The sequence below is a fragment of the Anolis carolinensis genome, chromosome 1 (genome assembly GCF_035594765.1).
Source record: "Anolis carolinensis isolate JA03-04 chromosome 1, rAnoCar3.1.pri, whole genome shotgun sequence".
Taxonomy (NCBI): Eukaryota; Metazoa; Chordata; class Lepidosauria; order Squamata; family Dactyloidae; genus Anolis; species Anolis carolinensis.
The window spans coordinates 119,345,995-119,373,382 of record NC_085841.1 but is presented as its reverse complement, the minus strand read 5'-3'; the positions used below and the strand labels follow the sequence as shown (position 1 = coordinate 119,373,382).

At 39.4% G+C, this 27,388-nt stretch overlaps 1 protein-coding gene across 3 annotated transcripts in view; it reads left to right on the top strand.

Moving 5' to 3' along the window:
* sh3bgrl2 (SH3 domain binding glutamate rich protein like 2) overlaps positions 1 to 26,866 on the top strand; it is a 36,980-nt gene extending 10,114 nt beyond the window's left edge. For 2 of the 3 annotated variants that reach the window (XM_003215679.4, XM_062981411.1), the window contains exons 2-4: positions 12,021 to 12,206; positions 21,548 to 21,628; positions 22,387 to 26,866. In XM_003215679.4, the coding sequence (XP_003215727.1) occupies positions 12,021 to 12,206; positions 21,548 to 21,628; positions 22,387 to 22,401 (282 nt within the window). In that variant the 3' untranslated portion in view covers positions 22,402 to 26,866. Of the gene's footprint in view, positions 1 to 12,020; positions 12,207 to 12,460; positions 16,505 to 21,547; positions 21,629 to 22,386 lie in introns of those variants that run through there. The other variant, XM_062981414.1, reaches the window with a different exon arrangement.
* The last annotated feature ends 522 nt before the right edge of the window (positions 26,867 to 27,388 follow it).

Genomic DNA, 27,388 nt, shown 5'->3' with positions numbered 1-27,388 from the left:
TTGAATTCAAGAAGGATGAGGATGATGATGATGATGATGATTATTATTATTATTATTATTATTGGGGTGTTGTGGGTTTTCTGGGTTGTATGACCATGTTCCAGAAGCATTCTCTCCTGACGTTGGAGAGAATGCTTCTGGAAAATGGTCATACAGCCCAGAAAACTCACAGCAACCCAGTGATTCTGGTCATGAAACCCTTCAACTACACATTATTATTATTATTATTATTATTATTATTATTATTATTATTATTTTCCATATTTATATCCTGCCCTTCTCACCCTAAGGGAGAAAGGCACAATTCGATGCCATACAACTCATATTCAGCAAATAAAACATATACATTCAAACAACTGCTAAAAATATTTCAACATTAAGATTATTAAAATCACATAATCCAATTACTTTTACTTTTGGGTAGGTACACATATCACTAATATGGTACTCATGTCAATGGAAGGTTGAACAGAAGCAGTCTGTTAAAATCAATAGTTTTGTTTTAAGGGCTGTATCCAAATACTTTTCCTAGGAAACATTTTCCAGTTATAGCATAGAGCTTCCTGTGTCTGCCAGAGCTTCTGGATGGATGTGTCATTGGTGGATCAATTTAATAATGTATTTGCTTCCTGTATGGTACTGTGCCTGTTTCAAAATCTTCACCAGAGATTGGTCCAGTCTGCATTGAAGCAAGCTGGTGGTTCATGAGGTTTCTGTGAATACCTTAGTGCTAGATAAGGGTTTTAAAAAATGAAATTATAAATTAGTCTCTATTCTGTCTGTGGTAGTAACAGTGGATTCTCTCTCTCAGCCCAACCTGCAGCAAGGGAATAAAAGCAGGGCATTAACTTTCAGCTCAGCCTCCAGAAGGGGCCTGGTACCTCTGAACAGCACTGCAAGGTTGTTGTAGATTACACAAAATAATGGTCCTAAAATGCTACACCCATGGGATCGGCATTCTATTTTTTGTAATGCAAAACTTGTATTTGCATAGTGGCATGTTTGATAAAATATTCACGCTTTTTCTCTGGGTTAACAAATATGTTCCACCACAACATAGTTTGAGCAGACATAGGATTTTTATTTATTTATTTAGAGTAGTTGTACTCTGTTCTTCAGCCACAAAGGCTCTCAGAGTGGCTTACAATCTAGTTGAGCTCAACATAGTTGAAGCAGACACTTGGGAAATGCATGGACAACTGAGCAGTATAGTGTCCACATGGCAAACAACCATTTATCTGTATACATGATATAATTCAGTGTCCCTGCAGTTTGTCTTATGTTTACATAGCCACTAGAATATCAGCAGTGTCAATGTGGGGATGTTGTTGTTGTTGTTGTTAATATCTTTCTTTATACTACTGAGATCAGATATGGGCAGCAACCTGGAGAGGGTTAGGTGCTGATTTCAGTCCTCTGGATTCCACTGCAGTCTCTACCTCTCCTCCTATCCCTGTGTCCTACCCAAATTTAGTACTGTAGTAGCAACCACAAGTGTGTTTTCCCACATTTTAGAGCTAAAGTAAAGTGCCACGGGAGGGCTGTGTACTTGGTTTTAGAAGAGAATCACATTTCCCTGAAGCCTGTTAAGTGGGTTCTTTTTGTTGTTGTGAATTACCATATGCTCTCTTGGCTACCATCTGCTATCTTGCTGCCATGACTCATGCTTGCATGGCTCTTCACAAGCCATTCTCTTGGGATGCCATAGCCAGGGATTGCAGCTTGGAAGACTTTTACGCAAAAGGCCTCCGCTTTCCCAATCATACCTTCTGTGGCTCGGCACAATGCCATGCATTTGTGTGAGGAAGGAGAGAGAAGAAAGGAGGACACAGCACGATTTCTGTGAAGCGATGAGAGGCCTATTATGATTCACTTTCCCTTTGGTTAAAGGTTCTGTTGTTCTAGATAGCAGCTGGGAATTGTCTTCCCCTCCAGATGTTGTTGGGCTTGCCATCTCAGATGCCCTGGTGCATGCTGGGAGTTGCAACTCAACAACATTGGGGGGACCATATAGTTTCCACCCATTCCTTTAGATTACAGCTCCCTGGACTTCTTTATCTTTCCATCAAAATGTATTATCAGCAGTGCTCCACAGATGATTTCTTCTGCCTGGTTTATTTAGGTAGACCTTTGGTTTGTACAGTTTTTAGCAGATATGACTTTTTAATAGGGCTTGTCCTGTACCCAAGTCATTTCCTTCTTCTGGCAACCCAAAGATGAGTCTATCACAGAGTTTTCTGGGGCTGAGAGTGTGTGACTTACCCAATGTCAACCAGTAGATTTCCATGGCTGAGCAAGCATTCAGACCTTTGTGCCCAGAGTTGTAGTCTAACACCCAAAACACCACACCACACCGGTACTTTTATGCTCTTATGGGGTACTTTTATACAAATAATTCATTTAGTTGCACTTAGTTTTAATTATCTGTAAGCCGCCTTATATCCTATACAAGGAAAAAGTGAAATCTTAAATAAGTAAACTCTAATCTGTATCTTCTGTCTCCCATTAAATTCCTTTTTTGAAGTAAGCCACTGGGGAGCTGAAGGCATTGACTCCCATCAACTTCCTGTTGAATTCTCCCTGGTTCCTTTTCTATGTTGTTTCCTTGCCTCACGTTTGTTCTTCTACCAGAGGAACTACAGAAGCATTGTGTATCTGGAGCTTTGTATAGAGAAAATTGTATTGGTAGAAATACTGTTTCAAAAATAGAACAAAAATCATTATCCAAGGAAGTGAATGGGTTCTCTCTGTTGATTTCTAATTGAAGTGCAGTAGTCCTGGCTGCCTTGTTCTGATTGTATATGAACTGGCAGCTGTGGAAAGGTAGTGCCATGGGCATAAGCTATAGGCAAAATAGGCTAAATTGGAGCTTACATACAGAATGCTTCACATACCTATCTACCAAAGTCCTCTCCCCAAGTTGTTTTGCTTGCTCCAGACAACATCAGAAGGACCATATGATTTCCACCAGTTTTGCAATTCTTGCTTCTTTATTACTCTTTAGGGAGAAAAATGGTCAGGCCTTTTAGTCGGGGTGGAGACTTCTGCTTAAAGTGCTTCAAGAGCATTTCTTGAGAGTATTTCTCGAATAAAAATGAAAGTGTTAGTAGCCATTGTGTTGATTGCCAAAATAGCATAGTGATACCTCTGTTACTTCTCATGTCAGTAGAACAGTGAATATTAGTTTGGTCCCCCCCCTCAAAAAAAAAAAAAACTTGAAAGGACTTCTGGGCACTGCAATTGAAGGGAGATGTTGACAAGCTGGAAGGTGTCCAGAGGAGGGCGACTAAAATGATCAAGGGTCTGGAGAACAAGCCCTATGAGGAGAGGCTTAAAGAGCTGGGCATGTTTAGCCTGCAGAAGAGAAGGCTGAGAGGAGACATGATAGTCATGTATATATAGGTGAGGGGAAGTCATAGGGAGGAGGGAGCAAGCTTGTTTTCTGCTGCCCTGGAGACTAGGACATGGAACAATGGCTTCAAACTACAGGAAACCACCTGAATATCAGGAAGAACTTCCTCACTGTGAGAGCTGTTTGGCAGTGGAACTCTGCCCCGGAATGAGGTGGAGGCTCCTCCTTTGGAGACTTTTAAGCAGAGGCTGAATGGCCATCTGTCGGGGGGTGCTTTGAATGTGATTTTCCTACTTCTTGGCAGGGGTTGGACTGGATGGCTCGTGAGGTCTCTTCCAATTCTATGAGTCTATGATTCTGTGACCTCTCCAAGCAGCTGAACCTACTTGGGATAGGAAGTTCAGCACCTTGGAAAGTTACATTCCATTCCATTAAAAATATAAAGAAGGGGTACGTATAATAAATAACTATTTTAAAACAATGCATCTCAGATAAGTATATTTAAGATTGAAGCTCAAATTCATGATTAATGAACTATAAAAGTCAGCTAATATTCTATGCCTTTTTTATGCTAGGCAAACGATATGATAGCAAACATTTGAAAGGAAGAAGCTTTGATAACACTGAGGGAATTCTGGACTTTGATTTTGGCCAGCTGCTTTTTATCTGTGGTTACCGTTGCCCTTTTATGATGATAGATGTAGCCTCTTTCCTTAAATAAACAGTTGTGTTTTGAAAGAGACATCTGCAGATGAAAGGTTTCTCCTTTGAGATCGGCACCTCCCTCCACATATCGTGAATCCGGCTCACATGGAATTGTGTGTGATCTCATTTATATCAATACTCCTTTGGAGAAGGTGGGTTAGAGATAATTGAATCCTCTTCCAACATGTATTTTAGCATCAGAAATAACAATTCCAAGCACACCGTTTGAAGAACTGAGGTATTAGAGCAGGGGTCCCCAAACTAAGGCCCGGGGGCCGGATGCGGCCCTCCAAGGTCATTTACCTGGCCCTCGCCCTCAGTTTTGTAATATAATATTTTTATATCAGTTTTAATAATATAATATATTGTATATACATATAGTATTGATACTAATATTACGTTACACAATATAATACTAATAATAATACCATATAATAATATTAATTGTATATTACATATAATATTACAGTATAGTGGTATAGTTCAATATAGTAATATATAATGCTAATATTGTGCTATGCTAATAATATAATATATTGTATGTACATACAGCTGCTCTGAGTCCCCTTCGGGGTGAGAAGGGTGGGATATAAATGTAGTAAATAAATGCAGTAAATAAATAATTAATTTTAGACTTGGGCTCGGCCAAAGTTTGAAATGACTTGAAGGCACACAACAACAACAACAATCCTAATTAACTTGACTATCTCATTGGCCAGAAGCAGGCCCACATTTTCCATTGAAATCCTGATAAGTTTATGTTGGTTAAAATTGTGTTCATTTTAAAATATTGTATTGTTCTTTCATTGTTGTTGTTGCTGTTTTGCACTACAAAAAATAAGACATGTGCAGTGTGCATAGGAATTTGTTCGTTTTTTTTTTTTCAAATGATAATTCAGCCCCTCAACAGTCTGAAGGATTGTGGACCGGCCCTCTGCTTCAAAAGTTTGAGGACCCCTGTATTAGAGTGTTAGCTTTGTAGTTTTTGTACTGTTGAATTATAAATGTGATGGTGCTCTTGTTTTGAAACCAAAAGTGTTAATATCTCTGGAAAAAGGCGTTGTTAGCGTCCGATGCTGATCCAAAAAAATGTTTAAAATTCTAGATTTCCTGATATTTCTTTTAATTAAACCAGTGTACTGATCCTTGTTATCTTGCTTCCTTGAAAGCATGAAGGAACAGAAAGCAAATGAGCTTGGGGACAGGACACTGGGAATCTTGTCTTCCTTTGCCAATACCTGTCTGGCTGTTGGATGCTTTATGTCCTTCTCAGTGTTGACATTTGTTTAGCCTGCTCTTGTTAGTAATCTGCTGATGGTGCTTTCAGACTTAAGCACTTGAATACTTTTGCCCTGGTATGCAGAAATACTAGTCCTGCTTTTTGTACCAGTTGATGAGCTCATTGTCCCAGTTGAAAGGGAAGCGTAAAGCTGACAACTGTTTTGCATGTTTTTGGAGATTGTTGCCTTTTATTCAGTAACTCTTACATTTTAATAGAGATGATCCTCTGTGTGTCTGGGCTCGCATACTGAAATTGAAAAACAAATCTTGTCGCCCAGCCAAAAACACAGGGGTTTTTTTGTGTCCGGAGCGGTTTGAGAAACTGCAAGTTGCTTCTGGTGTGAGAATAGAGTGCTTTTCTAGGCTGTGAACAAGATTCACCCCATGCCCCCTCAATCTCCTTTCTCACTTATCTCAAACATCTTTCCTAAGTCTGTCTTTCTCTGTGTTTTCTTTTAAGTAAAATGCTATGGGAAGAGCATGTTGTTCTAAGACCAAACTGGTCTACCCAGTATGTGTTCCATGCTTCTCAATTTGTAGTCTGTTGTTTCTCTTTCCTTCAGTTTATTCTGTGATGGAGCTTAGCTCCCAGTTAGCATGGATTGTGGCCTTGTTGGCTAAGGGATTCAGAGAACTGTAACTTGGAAATGTATCTTTTCCATGTTCTGCGTTTACCTAACTTAAAGGGTTGTGGTAGTCTGTTCCTGGGGGAAACACAACAAAAATTAAAAGTATAGTGAATACTTCAAAAAAATAAGTAGTTTATTTATATTCTTTGAAAGAATCCTTGGTTCCACTTTGAGCTCCCATTGCCCATTCCTCTGAACCTGTTCCTTATATCTGCCTCCATTTCTTGCTTATATCTCTTCTCCAAATATCACAGGAGTAATGATCAGCTATATATGTAACATGGATAGACAGTGAAAGATTCATGTCACCATTTCTCAGTGGACTTGTGCTTTTATGAAGATTTTGGTTCCCATCCACAACAGCTTAATGTCCTGTCAATACATAGTTGCAGGATCTTTTCTCTTTTCCTGGATGGGAGAGAAGAAGATGTTGGACAGTAGATGGGCCACCACTGTGACTTTGTCATAAAGAACAAGAGTAGAAATTGTGGATAATATTGGACTGCAACCTACTGCATTCCTTATCATTGGCTATGCTAGTGAAGGCTACTAGAAGTTGCAGTTCAACAACCCCTGGAGAGCTGCACGGTTCTTAGTCTGATTTTGGATATGTTGTAAACGGCTGTGGAACTCCTTGCCAATGGAGATTAGGGAAGCTCTCACTCATGTCTTTCAGGAAGCAGCTGAAGACCTGGCTGTGGGATCAAGCATTTGGCCCATCCTAAGAGATGAACTGATATGACCTGATGAATTCTATGAATTAATATTGATTTGAACGCGGACTGGCTCTGACTTTGGCTTGAAACTTCCCCTTTCGTAATGGTCACATGGTTTTAATTGTTTTAATTTGATTTGGATACCAGCTTTTGTTCATGTTTTATGTTTGGTTTTAACTGCTTGTTGTATTGTATGTGGCATTTGATTCTGCCATTGTGTAAAACTGCTCTGGGTCTCCCTGGGGAGAAGAGCGGTATATAAATAAAATAAAATAAAAAAATTAATAAACATACCATGATATAGGAACATTCACATAGTGAGTGGTAACTTATGGGAAGTAGGCAATATTTCTTAGCTCATTTGTGTTATCATCAATTTATATAGGTAAAGGTAAAGGTTTTCTCTGATGTTAAGTCTAGTCATGTCCGACTCTGGGGATTGGTGCTCATCTCCATTTCTAAGCCAAAGAGCTGGCATTGTCCGTAGACACCTCCAAGGTCATGTGGCTAGCATGACAGCATGGAGCGCCAGAGCGATACTTATTTTTTTTAAATGGATCTTTATTGAAAATTACAGCGGGGGTGTGCATTGTGCAAAGGGGGTGAAGTGAGATATATATATATATATATATATATATATATATATATATATCCCACCAGAGTGATATTTATTGATCTACTCACATTTGCATGTTTTCAAACTGCTAGGTTGGCAGAAGTTGGGGCTAACCGCGGGAGCTCACCCCACTTCCCGGATTCAAACTGCTGACCCTTCGGTCAGCAAATTCAGCAGCTCAGGGGTTTAACCTGCTGCGCCAGTGGGGACTCCTCAAATGTACATAGTGCTTTACAATAAAGCAATCAAAAATAGGAAGTTGCGCCAAAGATGTGCAATCTAAAATATGTGCGTATACAATATGTACACATTGGTATAGAGGAAATCCCCCCCCCACAAAACTATACAATAGAGTTGCAAAAGTAGTTCAGATAAAATGCTTTAAAAAACACCACATTTTAAAAGATGCATCACTTTTCTCAAGCAGCAATGTGAGTAGCGTAGTTAATTATACACTTCACATTTCCATCCCACTATTGAGAAAATCGCTGGAGCAGAGGGCGACTCTCATTTAAAGTAAGTGTGCTAACAGACAGACAGTGGGGATTGTATTGTATGATATGTGTACACACACATCATACAATGCAGTCCATTTCCCCAAATTGTTAGAACAATTATCTTAAATTACTTTATCTTGTCCTCTTGTTTAGCAATAGCTTTGAACTGTAAGCTTTGTTTGCTAAAATGACATATAGATGTGAAAAAATACTTTTGACAAAGCAATGCGTAAAGTAAAGGAATTAATGTAAATACACTATACAAATATCCAGGAAATTATCTGGTAATGTTGCATTATTTGTGGCTGAGGAAAAGAAATAACCCCCTCTTCTAGAATATTTTAAAGATTCATGTAATTCAGCATGTACTGAATTACAAGGAAAACGCAGATTCATAGCTGTAGCTCTAAATGCCAATAATGGATGTTTTTCTCCCAAGTGAAAAGTAATACATTTCAAGAACACATTAGCTGTCATCCTATACCCACTTATGAGTCTCCTTGAACTTAGTGAGAGTTTTTTTTCTGCCTGACTAAACACTTGGGATTCACGACAAGATTTTTAAAACAATGCAAAAAACAACAACAACAACACTTCAATAAAATAGTGTAAACAGAATATAATATTAAAACACTTTTTGAAAGAAATGCCATTTAAATGTGCATCAGTTTTAAATACAAGTACTGTACTCTCAGTCCCTTGGTAATTTGTTCTGATTTTCAGGAAGCATCTGTGTCGACTGAAGATGTCTCTTTAAAAACACACCCCGCCAGATTGTGCGCAGTGGATGTCCTGCAGTGCATAAGCCATTTCTTAATCTCCATCTTGCATCTCAGTAGTAATTACTGTGTACATTTGTAGGCACGGCATTCTTCACGAAATGATTTTGGCACAGGCAACAACAGAAAATGGAAGGGATTATTCGGAAGGCATACAGGGGCGTCATTGATCTGTTTTTCGGCAGCAAAAACATGCCACTGTTTTTGGAACTGCACAGAGTGTGCCAGCTTGATTAGGCAGCAGGCCCCCAAAGGTGATCATTTCAGTAGCATCTCTGTTTTAAAGAAACAGGTTTTCTGTATCTCTGCATCACTGTGCATTTGGCTACTGTTGGTGAAACGTTGTTCTGATGCCCCGGTCGTATATTTCTGTTGAGTAAATGACAGGATAGACAAATTACTTTTACTGGTCGCTTCATTAAGCTTTGTAAGACAAAATCCCTTCCCTCAATTCAAGCTATTTCTGTTTTGAAATAATCTTTTCAATGGTTTCAAATAAATATGTCAGGTATCTTCACAAAAAGCTAGACTGTTAGTGGGTGACTAAAAGAAGATTATTTACTCTTTGTAATCCAAAAAGTATGCTTTCCAAACTCTCACTCTTTCATTTTCTCATGCAGTCATACATTCCACAAAGACCTACCAGGTGACAATACTTGATGCTGCCCTTTCAGTAAATTTGTAGTCACCTTATGAAGGAGAGGGGCAATATCACAAGTGTTAGTTACGTGTGGAAATTTGAATATACTGGCAATTCTTGAGTTAAAAACATCAGACATGCAAACGACTCATAGTTAAGATGGGGTGGGGGGGGAGACAATAGGAAGTGAGAGAAATCTACCCCTTGAAAGGGAAATTTACTCCTGAAAGAGGTATTATCATGGGGAAAGGTGTCTCCAGTGAAGCTTTCTTACCAATCCTTGTTTCCAAAACAAGTCAAATTTTTCAAAATCCAGTTCTCACAGGGACAGAAAGCATTTGTTTATTAATCATATCAGAAGCGAAACAAGGGTATAATTGTAATGTATTTAAAGATACAAAGTTAAAAACTTGGCATTATACTATCGTAAATGTCCTTTGATCAGTAGCTGGCCACTTGGAGTGCCTCTGGTGTTGCTATAAGAAGGTCCCCCTTTGTGCATGTGGCAGGGCTCAGGCTGCATGGTAATAGGTGGTCTGTGGTTTGCTCTTCTCCACACTCACATGTCGTGGACTCCACTTTGTGGCCCCATTTCTTCAGGTTGGCTCTGCATCTTGTGCCAAAGTGCAGTCTGTTCAGTTACTTTCAAGTCGCCCAGTCTTCTGTGTGTCTTGGAAGGGAGTCTCTCATTTGGTATCAGCCATGAATTAAGGTAGAAAGTGAGGGGAAATCTTCTGAACAAGGACACAGACAACAAAACAAACATGCCTGTAACTTCAGATGACCTGTGGCCCTTTCATACTATACAATCATATGATTCCACTTTTAACTGCCATGGTTGCATCCTATAGAATCTGGAGATTTGTAGTTTGGTGTGGCATTGGAGGAACACTCTGGCTGACATTTGTAAGAAGCCCTTCCTGAATTGCATATCTATAAGATGTAACCATAGCAGTTAAATTGGAATCATAACACTGGAAGTGTTTAGTGTTTCAGTGCTGTAAGACTACAGTATAGCATTGTAGTGCCATGATTATTGTTGTAAGAAACCATGTTGGGGAAGCTGAGCTAGTGGTTTGATGTAGAAAGATTTTACCAAGTAGAATGCAGTCATATTATAACAGATTTCCCCAGTAAAGTCCTCCATTTCTGGTTGGCTCATTATAGTCCTTTCATACTGCACTGATGTTCAAGTTGTTTCTGACATGTAGCCACCTTATCATGGTGTTTTCTTGGCAAAATTTGTTCGAGGAGGTGTGTTGCCTTTGCCTTACTTTGTGGGTGAGAGAATGTGACTTGCTCAAGGCACCATGTGAGATTTCATGGCTGAACAAGGATTTGAACGCTGGTTCCCTGGGGTCATAGTCCAATGCTCAAACCACTACACCAGTTGTTCACAACCTCTGGGTCCCCAGGTGTTTTGGCCCACAACTCCCAGAAATCCCAGCTGGTTTACCAGCTGTTAGGATTTCTGGGAGTTGAAGGCCAAAACATCTGGGACCTACGGGTTGAGAATCTTCCCTTCACCATGTTGGCTCCCATGTTCCATTTCCATTGCCATTTTGCTTGCATCCTATGGGATATATGGGGTAGTTCAGTGAGACAGTGGTTGAGAATTCTATATGGCCCTCCCTAAAAACAAATCCTAGGTTTCTGTAGGATTGAACTATGACAACTGAAGTGGAATCTAAATGCCTGGATGTTTGATGTTTTACCATGAGGCTTCTCTCATTGTAGTCCCTGCATGGGGAGCTAGAGAGGACAGATGGGAGCTCACCCCGCTCCCTGGATTTGAACCGGCAACCTTTTGGTCAGCAGTTCAGCCGGCACTGGGCAGTGAAAATGCAGCCTGTTTATATATAGTCTGTATCAGATTTCTTAAATGTATAGTTGAGTTACTCTCTGTCTCTGGCAGGACCTACACTGCCATATAATCCAGTTCAATATAGTTAATCTGCATTCAGAAACTGTATTATATGGCAGTGTAAATGGGGCCTTTCTCTCTCTTTTTTTTCCAGGTTATAGAAGGTATAATTACATTCATGTATGGTTAAAGTGTGCTGTGTATCTATTGACACTGTAGTAAGACAAGCAAGTTCTGAACCTCCAAATTGTTCTAAAAACTTTTAATTGAAATTAAAGATTGTATATTGATCCATTTCAGATTTTACCAATTCTCTCCTAAATATTATTTAAGTCTTCCAAGAATTCCTTAAACTAACCACTAAGGGGTTAAGACTGGTAGTTCAGTTGCTCAGGTTTGAGGCCCAGTGAAAAGGAGAAAGCTGGACTACTGGCCACAGATTCAAATAAAACTGGTTGTGATCTTGGTTTTACAAAGAATGAGAATTGTGTGGCCATCTATGTATTTTGGATTGCATTCTTCAACCTATTATGGCCTTTATATTTAGCTAATAATGTTCCTTAGAGGCATCCAGCTGGCAACTATTGAGGACTACAGGGAAATTTGCCTGAGTTTAGCATTGACTCCAAGAAAAAATGTGCAGAAAACTAGAATTTGGGGCTATGGAAAAGGATGTCTCTGTCATATGACATTGTTAATCAACATAACAATATCAGGAGGAATGTGTAGACAACTAAATCTTTGTTTCTCAGTTTGCCATCATAGGGTTGTGATTAGGAATTAAAATGCAGGACCTCCGATATGACAGCATGGAAATACATTGCTCTTTGAACATAATTGGACTACTTATAATAAGAGTAACTCAGTTGTTCTTAAAACTAGATTTATATCCTAGCTTTAGAGACTGCTTATGTGCTAAGGTTCATTTTTATTTTTCACAGATGAAGAAGAGGCAGCAAGACATTGTACGTTTTCTGGAAGCCAACAAGATCGACTTTGTAGAGGTGGATATCACTATGTCAGAGGAGCAAAGGCGATGGATGTATAAAAACATCCCTAAGGACAAACAACCCTCACAAGGCAATCCGCTGCCTCCCCAGATTTTCAGTGACGATGAATATCGCGGAGTAAGTAACTTTGGATATATCTGACTTTAGATATGTCTAACCCCACTCATTACTCATTTTCATAAGCTATAAAGGCATCGGTTGTATTTAACAGCAGACCAGTAGCAAAGAAGATCAATGCTCATGGTGTTCTCTTAAAAATGGTTCTGCATTTACATTGCTAAATGAACATGCAATCATAAAATACAATATTTTGTATGAGCAAGGAGTTTAAATCTGAAGTTTTGTTTGTTTTTTGCTGTTTTCTGATACAGGTGATTCTGCAGTGGGATCCTAAGTGTTCGATAACCTTGGTCCTGAGGACGTTGCATTTTGTTTTGTAAAGTTTCAGGGATCAAATTGTTGACTGATACCTTTTTAAAATTTCATAGATGGGTTTTTGTTCCGAAAGGTTCAAAGTCCACAAGGAATTGCTATAAAGCCAACTGAAAGTAAGCTTTCAAGTTCTTTGGAACTTTTCGGCATGGTGAATATTAAAAGGAAATGGAACTTGACTTGATGATGAAGGAATAAATGTCTGCATTGTTTACATAAGAGTTGGGAATCTTTGACACTCAAGTTGATTTAACCCACAATTTCCACAGATTCACCCATGGGAATTGTAGCCCAAAATATCTTGGAGGCAGCACCTTTAATTGGAGTAGGTGCTACTAGATGCTACAGTGGTTTCAAGTAACACTTAGGTACCGTATATACTCAAATATAGGCAGAATTTTTCAGCCCTTTTGGGGCTGAACCCCCCCCCCCCCCCAGCTTATAGTCGAGTGAGGGTCCTGGCCGGCTTATTTTCAGGTCGGCTTATAGTCAAGTATATAGGTAATCAGAGTTGGACAGTCTTTATCTTATTAAAGCCTTATTATTATCTTAAATTACAGTTTTATATAAATATTCAAAAACATTTGACCTACTGATGCCTCAATTAATGTAATTTTATTGATATCTATTTTTATTTTTGAAATTTACCAGTAGCTGCTGCATTTCCCACCCTTGTCTTATACTCAAGTCAATAAATTTTCCCAGTTTTTATGGTAAAATTAGGTGCCTCGGCTTATATTCGGGTTGGCCTATATTCAAGTATATATGGTATATGGAGTTGAGGACAAATAGAATTGATAGTTCCTCATTTTTCTTCAAATTGATGTGAATCACACTCTCCTTGTTATATCGTGAATAGCAGCTACGATAAACATGTCCATTTTTTTTAATGAACAAAAGTGGAGTTCAATCTTAGAAGATGGACTAAGGCAAATAAGTTAAGGGAACACAAGTTAGGAATTATTGGCCTAGTGGCTGAAGGTGATATCTCTTCGAAGAATCCAGTTTGATTGCAGAAACTCAGTAGGCTTGAGCTTGGTTAGTATTTAAAGACCATTAGGAGAGACGAAACATTACTCAGTACAGCCAGGGAAAAATCCTGCCTGAAACCCTTAAAAAGTCAAAGAATCGTCAAGTAGTTTGACTGGGTATAAGGCAGCTTCCTCCCTTTGGAAATCTCATCTTCAGGGGAGTAAATATTTCTTTTTCCAGTTTCAGGATCCTGCAGCATTGGACGAGTTATCTTGGGCAAGGTTTGTCAGCCCATGGGATATGCCCAAGTATACATTAACCTATGAAGACATTATTTTTCCCTATTGGCCGCAAGGATCTGTGAGCTGTTTTCTGATGTAAAACACCTTTTGTGTCTGTTAATCAAAAATGCATTCTTGTTTTAAACCTGCACTAGTCCTGATATATGAATCTCCTAGAAAATCTGGGGAGACTATTTCTAGATCAAGACACACACCCAATTCGTATATATCAATGACACTTATGTTACCTGCCTTTCTGTTATTCTGAAGGGCAGAAGTTATTGTCACTGCAGTAGTATCTGCTGTCCATGCAAAAGATTAGAGTCATCCCTCCACATTTGCTGGGGTTAGAAGCTCAGGAAAGTGGAAAAACATGAATTAAAAATCCAGTATTAGGAAAACTGAGGTCCCCTTCTAGACAGGCCCTATATCCCAGGATCTCATCCCAGGTTTCCTGCTTTAAACTGGATTATATGAGTCCCTACTGCCAGATATTCTGGGATAAACAGATAACCTGGGATCAGATTCTAGGATATAGGGCCTGTCTGGAAGGGCCCTTAGAGATACCCTAGGAATCTCTAAGTCTTCCAACTCAACTCTACAGTCAGATTCTGCTGGAAGTTGACCATAGAATGAAACTGGCTAGCTCCTCCAGCACAACTGTATGGTAGAAGTTGACCATACTGGAGGACCTAGAAATTTCTAGACATAACTTATTAATTAAATCCTTGAATAATCAGATCTGCAAATGTAGAGGGCCAGGTTTATTAGTATTTATCATAGTTGACTGCTGGTTTGTGGGTACTTGGTCATGTTTTAGTGCCCACAGAAGCGCTGTGGTCCTTGAACAGAGTGAACATCTGATGCTAGCAGCTGTCTAAGCGTTAGGCCAATCCTGTTAACACAGTGCATTCCTTGTAACTAATTTAATCCTTTACAGTGCCTTGGCCAAAGTTAACTTTGCAATTAGCCATTATGAGTATGAACGTTGAAAGTGGATAGCTGAAAATGGGAGCTTTATTCAGAGATGAACAAATCTACAAAATATTATTGGCTTTGCTGCAAAGTATGCAATTCATTGAAACGCAGCCAAGGTCTCACCTTTTGAGTTAAAGAGCTGTTTTATGTGCAGCAAAATCCATGCTTGATGAGCTGCCTGATGGGTATCTTTGTAATTAGGAGAGATTTCTTTGCTTTCCATATGTTTCAAATATCGCAGAGAAGCAAATTTCTTTGTAGGATTTCTTCCAGCTGAATAGGAAATCTGAAGGTGGATCTTTAGCTGATTGTATGAGTAACAGAGCAACACCATCCTGCTGTGTGCATGGATTTTATTTACTTCAGTCTCTCTCTCCCTCTGTGGGTATATATGGGTGGGTGAGACAGAAAATATGCACAGGGTTTTTAAAACATTTATATGCATTGGATATGAAATACAGTGATGACAAATTTTACTTTTAAAGAACATCACTGTTCTTAGTCTTAATGAAAATACTTTCACAGTTTCTGCAAAATGGATGAATCATGTTTAAGTGCCTTAAACAGGCCTGTCCTTCAGGAATTCTGTCTTAATTTAGTTAATATTACAAAATGCAAAACTATACTTACTGTGTCTGGGATCCTTTCTTGTGACATTTTAAAGACAGCAGGTATGTTTTCCCTGTCTGCAAATGTTATGTGAAATAAACATACAGACACACCAGCTTGATTTGCAAGCTCAGTTGGGTTTCTGAAATGGAACCCTATTATGGCATTGCCATAGTTATCTAGTTGATGCTATTCACAAAGACTCTTATGCCTGAATGCTCATTTATGAATGACTCCTGTTGTGTCCCTATAGAATGACTAAATGACACTTGTGTGGTGTTTTGAACTATTCAAACGGTTGCTGTGTGTTTTCCGGACTGTATGGCTATGTTCCAGAAGTATTCTCTCCTGACGTTTTGCCCACATCTATGGCAGGCATCCTCAGAGGTTGTGAGGTACATGGGAAAACTAAGAAAGGAAGGTTTATGTATCTATAAAATCAGAACAGTAAATAAAGAACAGCACTCTAAAAACAGAGGAATTTAAGACATGAATCAATCAGGGACAGCTAACGACTCTGAACAAAGGATTCCCCCAGGCAGGAACAAGCCAAGAGATGAAGCTTGCTAGGCTATTCAGTGCTAATCAAGGTGATCAATCACAACATTTACACTGGCCTCCAACTGAACAGAGTTCTTTCTCCCACCCTAGACCTTCCTCAGATATATAAACCCTCCTTTCTTAGTTTTCCCATATCCCTCACAACCTCTGAGGATGCCTGCCATAGATGTCAGGAGAGAATACTTCTGGAACATGGCCATACAGCCCAGAAAATACACAACAACCCTGTGATACTGGCCATGAAAGCCTTCAACAACTATTCAAATGTTTCATTGTTGTTGTGCGCCTTCAAGTCGTTTCCGAGGTACGGTTACCCTAAGGCAATCCTTCTCACAGAGGTGGGTTTTTTGGTAAGATTTGTTGAGGAGGGTGTGCCTTTGCCTTCCCCTGAAGCTGAGAGAACTCAGTAGGCTTGAGCTTGGTTAGCATTTAAAGACCATTAGGAGAGACGAAACTTTACTCAGTGAAGCCAGGGAACAATCCTTCTTGAAACCTTTAAAAATGTTGATGTCAGTCAAAGAATGGTCAAATAGTCTGAATATAAGGCAGCTTCATCCCATCTTCAAAGTAAATATTTTCTTTTTCCAGTTTCAGGATCCTGCGGCTGAACTTTGGTATTGGACAAAGTTCAGTGACTTCCCTGATAGATTTCCATGGCTGAGAAAGGAATTGAACCCCAATCTCCCGAATCACTATCTAATGCTCAAACCACTACTACACTGTGGCTCTCTGAGCTTCACTATCTCGGGACTGGGGAATACTTCCCAACAGTTTTGGGCTCCATTTGCCATTAGTCCCAGCCTGTGGTAAAGGCTCACCCTTGCTATAAGGTAAACAATTAATCTTCTCCTCCAAGAAGCCCTAAATAGTAGAGAATGGAAGTGAAAAACCTGCCCAAGTCTACTTAATGCAAAGCACATGTGGTTTCCTAGGTCTACAACTCCCAGAAATCCCAGCCAGTTTACCAGCTGTTAGGATTTCTGGGAGTTGAAGGCCAAAACATCTGGAGACACACAGGTTGACAACCAGTGACTTAGTGAGTTCCTGCTGATTTGTAGCTCAGCCCTTTTGAAACTGTGCTGAGTTCAAAACAGATGATCTGGATTTCATATGGCAATTTAGAAGGTGCCTCAAATGGGGTTCCTTTCCAATTTGATAGAAAGAGCGTGGATTACTTGTCAGCGGAGCCAGGAAGGTTCTGATCATAAGGAATATCTGTGCTGCAAAAGTATCTGTTTTGTAGTATTTTAATTGTCATGGTTCCATTTTAAGGGATCTTGGAACACATAGTTTGGTGAGATACTTAGCTTGTTCCAGGATTCCCTGAGCAGAGAAGAACTGAGAATTTAATCAGGTAATTCTGTTGTGTAGTTTGGGAGCTATAGTTCAGAAGAGTCTGGTAGACCTCTCTAGCAGAGAATTCGATATACTGTATGTATAAATTTGGAGAGGGAGGCCCATGTCTGCTCCCTTGAGTTCATAGGAAGAGGTGTAGGATTTAAGTGAGCATTCCTTTAAAAGAATCAACATGATCTGTTAAAATTTATTCTAGGGCTTAGGTTAATGTAGCCACATACTACCACAACATCTCCCTCCTTCCAGCTTCTCAGGCATCTTAAAGCCCCTGGGTGCATCCATTTAAAATTTAAATTAAATCTCATGAAGATTGCCTAAGTATGGTATTTGAACTTAATTCTGTGTAGTGTCCCCCAAAACAGAAGATTTGCAGAAAATAAAACTAAATGAAAAATGGAAGTGACAAAACCAAGGCTAAATAAAAGCTGGTGAGGCTGTCAGCTGGTTCCCATCCCTGGTCCAGTTTTCCATCCTTGGTGCACTTTTTGAAATATCTGCATTGCATTGTGGATATTCCTGTGATTGCCTTCACACTCGAGATTTTCATGCTTTTCAAAGCTGTTGATCATAGCAGGCACTTCACATTATTTCCCTTTGAAAGAACAGCTTTTTGTGTGTGCATGTGCGTGTGGGGTACATTATGATGAAATCTTCTATCTGCACAATTGAAATATTTCCCATTATTTCTGTGTCAGGGGGCAAGAGGCATAAACCCTGCAAAAATCTTTTAACTTCTTTCTCTGCCAACTTTCTGTTCAAAATAACATATTTGTCAACTCTTCTTCTCTCTGAGCTGCAAATGTGTATCTGTAAAAGCAAATATCAGTCTAAAGAAACTGTAAAGATGTCTCCGTTTGCTAGGTTTTAATCAAAAAGACGGGTCAAGTGTGCAGTTTTGGATATAGCCTACCTAATGTGTCAGCAATAGAGTTGTATTGCTTTGAGGACAACTGCACTATAGCCTAAGGCTTTCTGCCAACACACAAATCAACTACAGGTGCTATTTTACCTCTGCAACAAAATTAAGTTCTTGTCCTTGCATATTGATAGAAGGAACAGGATCCCTGAGGAGTTGAAAATAAAGAGAATATGTAAGGAATTAGCAAGCCAATATTAAACAGCAGCTGCTTTGTCTTTCACACATTCTAAAACAATAGACAATTGTTTATATCAGGAGAAAACTCTCCATTGTGATAATGCTACTATTAAACACTTGATTAATCTTGATATCAGAATGCTCTTGAACATAAAGTATAAGGACAGTGTGCTATACAAGTCAGAGGAGCCCCCGGTGGCGCAGTGGATTAAACTGCTGAGCTGCTGAACTTGCTGACCGAAAGGTTGGAGATTTGAATCTGGGAAGCGGGGTAAGCTTCCATTGTTAACCCCAGTTTCTGCCAACCTAGCAGCATGAAAACATGTGAATATGAGTAGATCAATAGGTACTGCTCCGGTGGGAAGATAACGTCACTCCATGCAATCATGCCGGCCACATGACCTTGGAGGTGTCTACGGACAATGCTGGCTCTTTGGCTTAGAAATGGAGATGAGCACCAATCCTCAGAGTCGGACACAACTAGACTTAATGTCATGGGGAAACCTTTACCTTACCTTTACCTTACAAGTCAGAATCTGTGCAAAGCCTGTAGAAATAAATACATGATATATGTCAGAATCTATGCAAAAGCACACAACAGCAGCAACTCTATAAGCTTGCTGTCATGTTCGTTGCATAGATTCTGACTTACATATCACAGGATTTTCTTGGCAAGATTTATTCAGATAAGGTTAACCATTGGCTTCCTTAAAATCTGAGAGTATGATTTGCTCAAAGTAACCTAGTTGGTTTCTTTGGCTAAATAAAGATTTGGACTCTGGTCACGTGAGTCCTGTTCCAACACTCAAAGCACTACACAGTGTTGGCTGCATAAATCCTGCAAAAATGTTTCTAAAGATGGTTTTAGCAATGGTTTTCTCAAAGGAGAACCATCAAAGCACTCACAAAAATAGTTCAACTGGCTAGAGCAGGTCAATTTGGAGAGACTTGCATAGTTATTTGGTATGTGAATGCTCAGGAAACCCACCTAAGTATTCCTTTTGAAATGCCTCTGCCGGTGATTATTTGTTCTATTCATGATTGATTGGCATTTTATCTCTTGGATGAAACAGAAATATATTATTAGTGGATTCCTATTAAAAACCTGCTTAGCTAAATGGGTTTTGGACAGGATGGCATTTCAGCGTTGTTTGCACATGAACAGGAGAAGAGGACTTTGCCTTTTGAATCTTTTAAATCTTTTCAAAACAAAGCCCCTATTCAAAGGATAAGCTTGTTAGTGAAACAGGGAAGGCAATAAATAGATTGCAAACAGAAACTAAGCGAGGCTATAAAACAACTCTGAAGGCTTTGTCAAAATATCAACCCTTGAAGGCAGTGCTTTGAGCAAGAGCTTTCATTTGTCATTCCTGCAGAAGTGAATTGCCCTTTCAGCCTGGAAGGGAGTCCCATTGTGAGCAAGGCAGAGTATTAAATCTGGGAGAAGCAGGGGGTCTGACTCAGCTGATCACCCATCAGGTGTTATTTCTCTGCCACCCCCTCTGCATTCACTCTGCTTTTTGTAATTTGTGCAAGATGCTCTGCCTGCTTGCTACTGTTTATGCATCAAATTGGCTTAACTCCTTTCCCAAGAATTCTGTTAGCATTGATTAGAATTGCATTTGCCGACCAAATGAAAAGGCTTTCAAGCAGAGCACGAGTAGGCAAAGTGTAGACCCTCTAGATGGTTTTGGACTGGAACTCCCAGCATTCATCATGTCTAGGATGATGGGTGCTGCAGTGTGACAACATCTGAGAGAGACCAAGGCATGATCCAACTAAATTCGACAGTTAAATCAGCTGTCAGAATTCAAGATACAACTGAAGACCCATCTCTTCCAGCAGGCCCACCCAGTCAATGTTAAACTGAATTTTAGCCTGCATTTTATTGGTGGTGGTCATTGTTGTGTGTAGTTTGATATATGCATTTTGATAGTGTTGTATTTGTCTGTCTGTTTTAACCTCAAGCCATAGGGAGAGATGGTAACATAATTATAATTATAATGTGTTGATTTCTATCCTTTGTTTACTTCCACTGCTTTAACTGCAACACAAAACTACCTGTGAGGCAGGACTAATTAAAAGTGTCACCTCAAAGTTATCCAGAATAATGCTACTCAGTCTTGCTGTTGTCACATTGCAAGTTCCATCATGCCTAGCTAGCAAAGCCAGTAGTGAGGAATGCTGGGACTTGCCACCCAACATCATTTGGAGGGAGCATACTTTGCCTACTCGTGCTCTGCTTGGTCCCTGGTGTAGTTCTGATCCACAAGCCATTGGAGAGTGTTCAGGAAAGAAACAGTTTTAGACACAAATATATTCCTGGCACATTAGGAATAGAAATGACCAGCGCCCCACATTAGGTAAAGCACTGCAACTGACTAGAATCTTCCCCTGGCTAATGCTAACTGGAAAGCTGATGTGGTGCACAAGGACTGGGCCATTTGGCCTTGTCATATCTGACCTGAAAGTGGAATAGTGAAAAAGGAAAAAGAGAAAGTCCATGTTACAGGCTTCAGTAAGAGCCAGAAATATCTGCCAATGGAGGTGTCATGATTTAAAAGGAAAACACTGAAATAAAACAAACAAATTCAAGTTGCTAAAGAACTATTATACTACCTGCTGTTGTCTGACCCACTGCTTCTTAAACAGTGGGTTCCAACCCCAAAAGGGGTCCCTTTAGCTCAGTGTTGAGGTCCTGAAAATTTTGGCAACAGTAAAAGTATTCTGAACATCACCTAATGGTGGATTTAGACATTTACATGAATCTGTTAACAATAGTGTAGAGTGTTTACAATAAGCTCTGCAGAAAATCTATATACCCAAGGTCACATCAAAGTGCCTCGAATCAAAAGGGGTCACCAGTGGAAAAGTTTTAAAAAACCATGGTCTTACCTACTGTTCAATCCAGACATAGAAATATCATCATCATCATCATCAGACTGCTTCAGAAATTCACTGTAAAGTATCAGAGCATTTAGACTGTTATCAATGACAAAACAAGACACACTCAAATAATTAGGAGACTGGAATTATGCTAATTTTGTAGAAGTGTTAGTCACCTTTCTTTTATATATCAACAGCTCAGTTATTCTGATTGAATATTATATAAATGAGTTGGAACATTAAAATGTGACTTATTCTTCCTTTTTTCTTTCTTCTCTTGTCTTTAGGATTATGACTCATTCTTTGAATCCAAGGAGAGTAACACCGTCTTTACATTTCTTGGGTTGAAACCAAGTTTGGCATCAAAGGTGAATATTTTATGGTCTGTAGCATAATGAGCTTGCCATGTTTGAAGTGTCATCTCTTTCGTAGTAGATGGTGAATTCTGTGATCTGGAGGGTGGGAGGAGAAAATGAAGAAGTGTGAGGTATTCTAGTCAACATCTTAACTTGAAGTAAGTGGAATAGTTATCTTCATGTTTTTTAACCTCCTTGGTCCCAATTAGAGCAGATTAATCAATTCTTCCCACTCTGGACAGATATATAAATCCCAACTTTGCAACTTCTGTGGATGCCTGCCATAGATGTGGGCAAAACATCAGGAGATAATGCTTCTGGAACATGGCCATACAGTCCAGAAAATTCACAGCAACCCAGTGATTCCGGCCATGAAAATCTTTGACAACACATTTATCAGCAAGATTTGTTTGGCGTGGGTTTCCATTGCCTTCCTTTGAGGCTGAAAGAGTGTGACTTCCCAGTGCCCTACTCCAGCACTCAAGCAACTATACTGCATGACAAATTATTTTAAAAGGCCTTCAGTTCAGCTGGTCTGACCTCCAGTCTATTGGGCTTTGATTCTGATTTTTCATATTTTTAACTCCTGCAATTAGAAGTTCTTTTAAAATCTTCTTGTGTTATTGCCATAGTTGTATGGGAACAGTGTATTTTGATACTCTGTTGTTATAAGGTTTGGTAGTAGCTACTTGTACAACAGTTTAGAAATTATTAACAAAAGGATAATGATATAATGTGCTCCTTTTTCCCCTCTTCTTTTTCTAAAATAGGAGTCAGAGCCTTAAAAATATTCCTTGAGGATTCAACAAGCACATTGTCTGGATGAATGAAATCCTTGATGTTCAGCACACAACACCTTCCCTAGTGGATCACTGTGATACAAGCCAATATGCACCATCAATAGTTTGCTTGACACTGACATGGTGAAATTAAATGGAGGAAACAAATTGGGGTAAATGGTGGTGGTGGTAGTGGTGGAGGTGGTGGTGGTGGTGGGTTCTCTTCCTTTTTTGCAAACATATCTGAAGTTAAGGCCAAGGACCATCGTTCTAGCAGGCGGTGATATTCCATTGACTTGCATTTTCAAAATGGCAGCTGAATCTGATGGTACAGGTATGTATGATCAGAGCTTCAGTGGCTCTGAATCAGAGGTGCCACAGACATGACCTTCAATACAATTAAACTTGAATATAAGCTGCACTGAGCTGCAAAAATATCATCCCCTCCTTTAAAAAGCCTTTTCCAAAATCAAGAAAGAAAGAACAGGGTTTCTATTTTTGTTCTCCAAAGAATATCTACTAACTGTGCTAAAATGTGCTCATTGCCATAGATGTGTCAGATGTATCTTTCCCCTTGAAAAATCAAATACAAATCTCACATCTCATCTGGCTGACATGGTGCTGTAGGGTTTGAAGGCAAGAATATCACTCCGGGACTGACTGAGGAGTCTGCTTTGCTTGGAAACTTCTTCATGCAGCTTCAGAGGGAGGATTTGCCATAATACCTTCAACCATATCATAACCCTAGAAGGGAACAAATGCCAGTGAAGGTCTGTCACTTTGAGCCATGGATTTGCCAAATTTTATATTTATACATTCAATAGTTATTCTTCTACCTTATAGTAGTAGTGCTGTCAATGAGATTAATGGTAGAACAAAGGATAAAACCTGTAGAGTGCCATGGAATGTAACCAGAGCCCACAAAAGTACTTAAGCCAGGGTTTTAAGCAGGTTAATAGTTCTGTTGCCTTAAAGGGAATGTGGTATGAGGAGGGTTTTTTACAGAAGATAGAAGCATTATGTTCTCTGTGTAAAATGTGTCACTTTACCTAGTTGGGCTGGTGTTTTTAGGGTCTTATGGTGATCCATAATAAAGGTAGCATGTTCTATCCCAGTGGTACATCTTTGATGCTTATAAATCAGGGACGTGGATCCCTCCAGATATTGTTAGACTGCAACAGCCACTACCTTTAGCTATTAAAGCCAATGGTGAATCGTTATGGGAGATAGAATCAAGCAATGCTTGGAGAGCCTTGTGTCTCCCTCCCTGTTTTGAACGAAAAGTATGGGATTGAACACTAATAATGTTGTTCTGTGCATCTCATCTGTGAAGTAAGTCCCATTAATTCCAGCAAGACCTGTTCTCAGGTGAATGTGTACAGAATTATGGCTTAGTTGTTTTTTAAAAGTCTTATTTATCATTAGGAGCCCCGCTACTATGCCAGAGCAAAAATACCAGAACTGCAAATGTACAGACTCAATTTCTGCTGATTTTGCATTTGTTACAATTGCAGCCTAACATTCTGAGAGTACCAACAGAACTGAACCTTTGGTATCACCTGCAATCATTTCCTGGGTAGGATTAGTAACATTTGTTGCGTCAGTTTACATAAATCCGGAACCTTCAAATAATAAATTGAAACATAGGTGTTTGTATGTGAAGTTCAAGTTGTATGCTACTGTCCCAAAGAGAAATACTGTATTTCAACAAATCTAGGATACTATTGAATGCGCTACCATTTTAAGTTTCAGTTTTTGAAAGAAAAAAAAACAATTTTCTTAGAATATTTTTTTAAAATCTTCTGCATGAACAACACATTTTTTTGGTTCAATGCCTCTTTGTAGTGCAATGTTTCCTGTCGGGTGAGGAGGGAGTGTGAAAAAACTCAGAAGTCATCTTGTCTGCATAAGTCTATTTTAAAGTCTATTTTTAAATCTGTTTTTTAAGTGTATAAGTCTGTTGGAGAAGCAGGCAGCGGTACTTAGCTCAGCCGGACTGAAGGGCTGTCTAGCTGAGGCTGAGGACAAAAACTGGGCGTTTATCAGAGCCATTGGGGCTGGGCCCCTTCCTCTTTCTCCTCACTCTCAGAGATAAGACAATGTTTTTGGTTTTTTAAAATAACTCCCCACCCCACCCCCACCCCAAGCAGATCTGAGGCGCTATTGAATCTAATCATTTTTGAAGCCCCTTGAACAAGATTTGATGAAATACAGTATTTTTTAATTTCATACTTAGCGATAGTTTGTTGTGCTTGAACTGTTGTAGGGAGAGTTAGTCATGTTTAGCTTAAGTCTCATTCATTTCAGTGGGAATTAAGTATAACAGAACTAAACTACAGATTATATCGTAGAGCAGAAGGGTGGGAGTTACGTAGAATTCCAGATGTTGTGAGACTACAAGTCCCATCAATTCTAGCCAACATAGGCAATGCAGAGATATACTAGTTCAATATTTGGAAGGGGCACATGGGTCTCATCCCTGGTGCTGCCTTAAATTGGATTTTGGTTTTCTTACAAGATTATTCAAGAGACTGGTATGTGGGTGTTGGGAAATTCTTACTCTGAATGTAACACAGAATGAGGAAGACAGAGGCTGTCATCTTGTCAGGACTTACATGTGCTGAAATGTTGTTTTGGACAGGGCACAGAGAGCTGTTCTGTTGTCATTACACTCCGTCCAAAAACCTCCCATACCCAGCAGCTGTCAAGCCTCAGGATGGACTCCCTATTGCTGTTGATTACTAGTGAAGAAAGATGTGGCAACATGAATTCGACCATGGGGATCTGTCTCCTTCCCATGGAAAGGGAGAGATGGGTGCTCTCCATTTGAAAGTGCATTCTCATTTTTTTCCTGCTCCCATGACCTAGCTGAGACCTGCTCTTTGGTCTGAACTATTGCCTCCTGGGGCTTGATAGGTGTGTGACACTGGGAGGACTTGTAACTGCACATGCAGAACCATACACATATGCAGTATCTCAGCTTCAATCTCTTTATTTCTCAACTGTGATCAACAGTTGTGTCCCCTGAACCAGTTGTTCTCAACCTGTAGGCCCCCAGATGTTTTGGCCTTCAACTTCCAGAAGTCCTAACAGCTGGTAAACTGGCTGGGATTTCTGGGAGTTGTAGGCCAAAACACCCGGGGACCCTCAGGTTGAGAACCACTGCCCTAAACAAACCATGTAGTCACTCAGTGCCCAAGGGGTTGAGGAGCACCCAGTGGTATTGAATTTGGCTGCATTCAAAGTTAAGAACTAATACCCTTCCTTGACAACTGTAATTTATTTAAAGTATTTCTGTATCATCTCCCAGTCCACAAGGTCTCCAAACTAATTAATTTGGGGGCTGAAAATGGTATAGCTAGATGCTGCTGAGACAAAAAGTCTGCCACCAGAGACTTTTTTTGGACTGGGAGCCAAAAATGTTACACTTATTGTCTTGACAACATCTAGTTATACCATTTTTGGTGTTTGACTCTACATTTAATGTGCAACAAACAGTATTTGCGAGGATTTCACTTCTTTGGTTGTGTGCCCTCTCTCAGGGGTACAGTTTGGAGACTCTGGATCCAGGAGACCAAGCAGTTCAAGTTCTAATCTTAATAACACAGCATTAGAGAAGTGGAAGAAAAGCTACCCAGAACAACAAACCATGAGGAAGCCCTAATATTTGTGCAAAAGTGAAATGCAGAAGTGAGCCCTGTGGAGGCGGTCAGAGCTCAGGGAAGTCCCAAGAGCAGCTTCTTGAAGGAGAAGGGGAACAGGATGGCAGGATAAATTTGTTCTTCCAGAAGAGGTGGAAACGGCTTAACAGTCCACTGTGCTATCCACTCCACTGTGCACATACAAGTTCTAGAGCATGCTTAAAGTAGCACCTTACATCCTAGCTAATTTTAGTTACGGCAGTGTTTGTGATAGGAAACAATATTGTCAAGATGCCTTACATTTTTAAATTTTTTTGGCAACAGGAGCATGTTACTAGAATTCAGGATTGAAAAACTGTCCTGTTTTTATGCCTGTACCAGATTGCTCAACTCATTGGTAATTGCGTCTTGATTTTAAGTGCAAAGTTGGGCTTTTTGGTTTGCATTACATTTTTTGCAAAGTGCTTGATATTTTTCCATTATTTTACAGCCTTGTGATTGTTTTTTTTTTAAAAAAATGTAATTATTTAAATGCATCCTTCAGTTCACGTGTCTTAAAATTTAGTCTTCTTTTTTTGTTCAGACATTTTATTTAACCAGTCCTTTGATCTTTTGATCTTCCAATGATGTGCTTATGTCAAGAAATAATTAAGCTTATTAGCAAAATATGGTGAGAAACTGTGTTTATATAGCCTTATGTACTAATCATTCCTATGTGTGTATTGTTCCTGTGTATGTATCATGATTTCTCTCTCTGTTAATCAGCACTGTGGTTAACTTGTACAAGTCATCTGTGATTTATTTATTAATAAAATTATCTCTTGAGTTACCTTTTGGAGCAGAAAGGCAACCTAGCTTTTTTTATCATCATGCGTAGCCAAAACAAATGCAGACGAAAAGTCATATTAACAATTGAGAACTCCGGTTGCTCCTGACACGAAATAAATAAATAAATAAAAACAAACAAGTGGCAAATCCCAGGATTCTGTAGCATGGAATCATTATAGTTTAAGCAGAATCAAAATTTGTAATTGTATTGTCATGAAAGAGCCACAGATTGCCATGACTGTTGAGTGTGTATTTGATGCCATAACCATATTGACTCGGTTATGTGTGAACTGTCCCCGAAGAGCGCCTTGGCTGAAGAGAAATTAAAAACCAACCAATGTAATAGGTTTAGATTTCAAAGATTTGGTAATGAGTTTGAGAGCATATTTTTATTAACTATTTCCCCTGTTCCTATTTAAATTTCCTGTCATTTGTTTTTTCTAAAGAGATGGTTGGAGCAAAAAAAAAAAGGGCTCTACCTTCATGAAACTCTACTCATGATTCCATTATGTCTGTGAACTGCT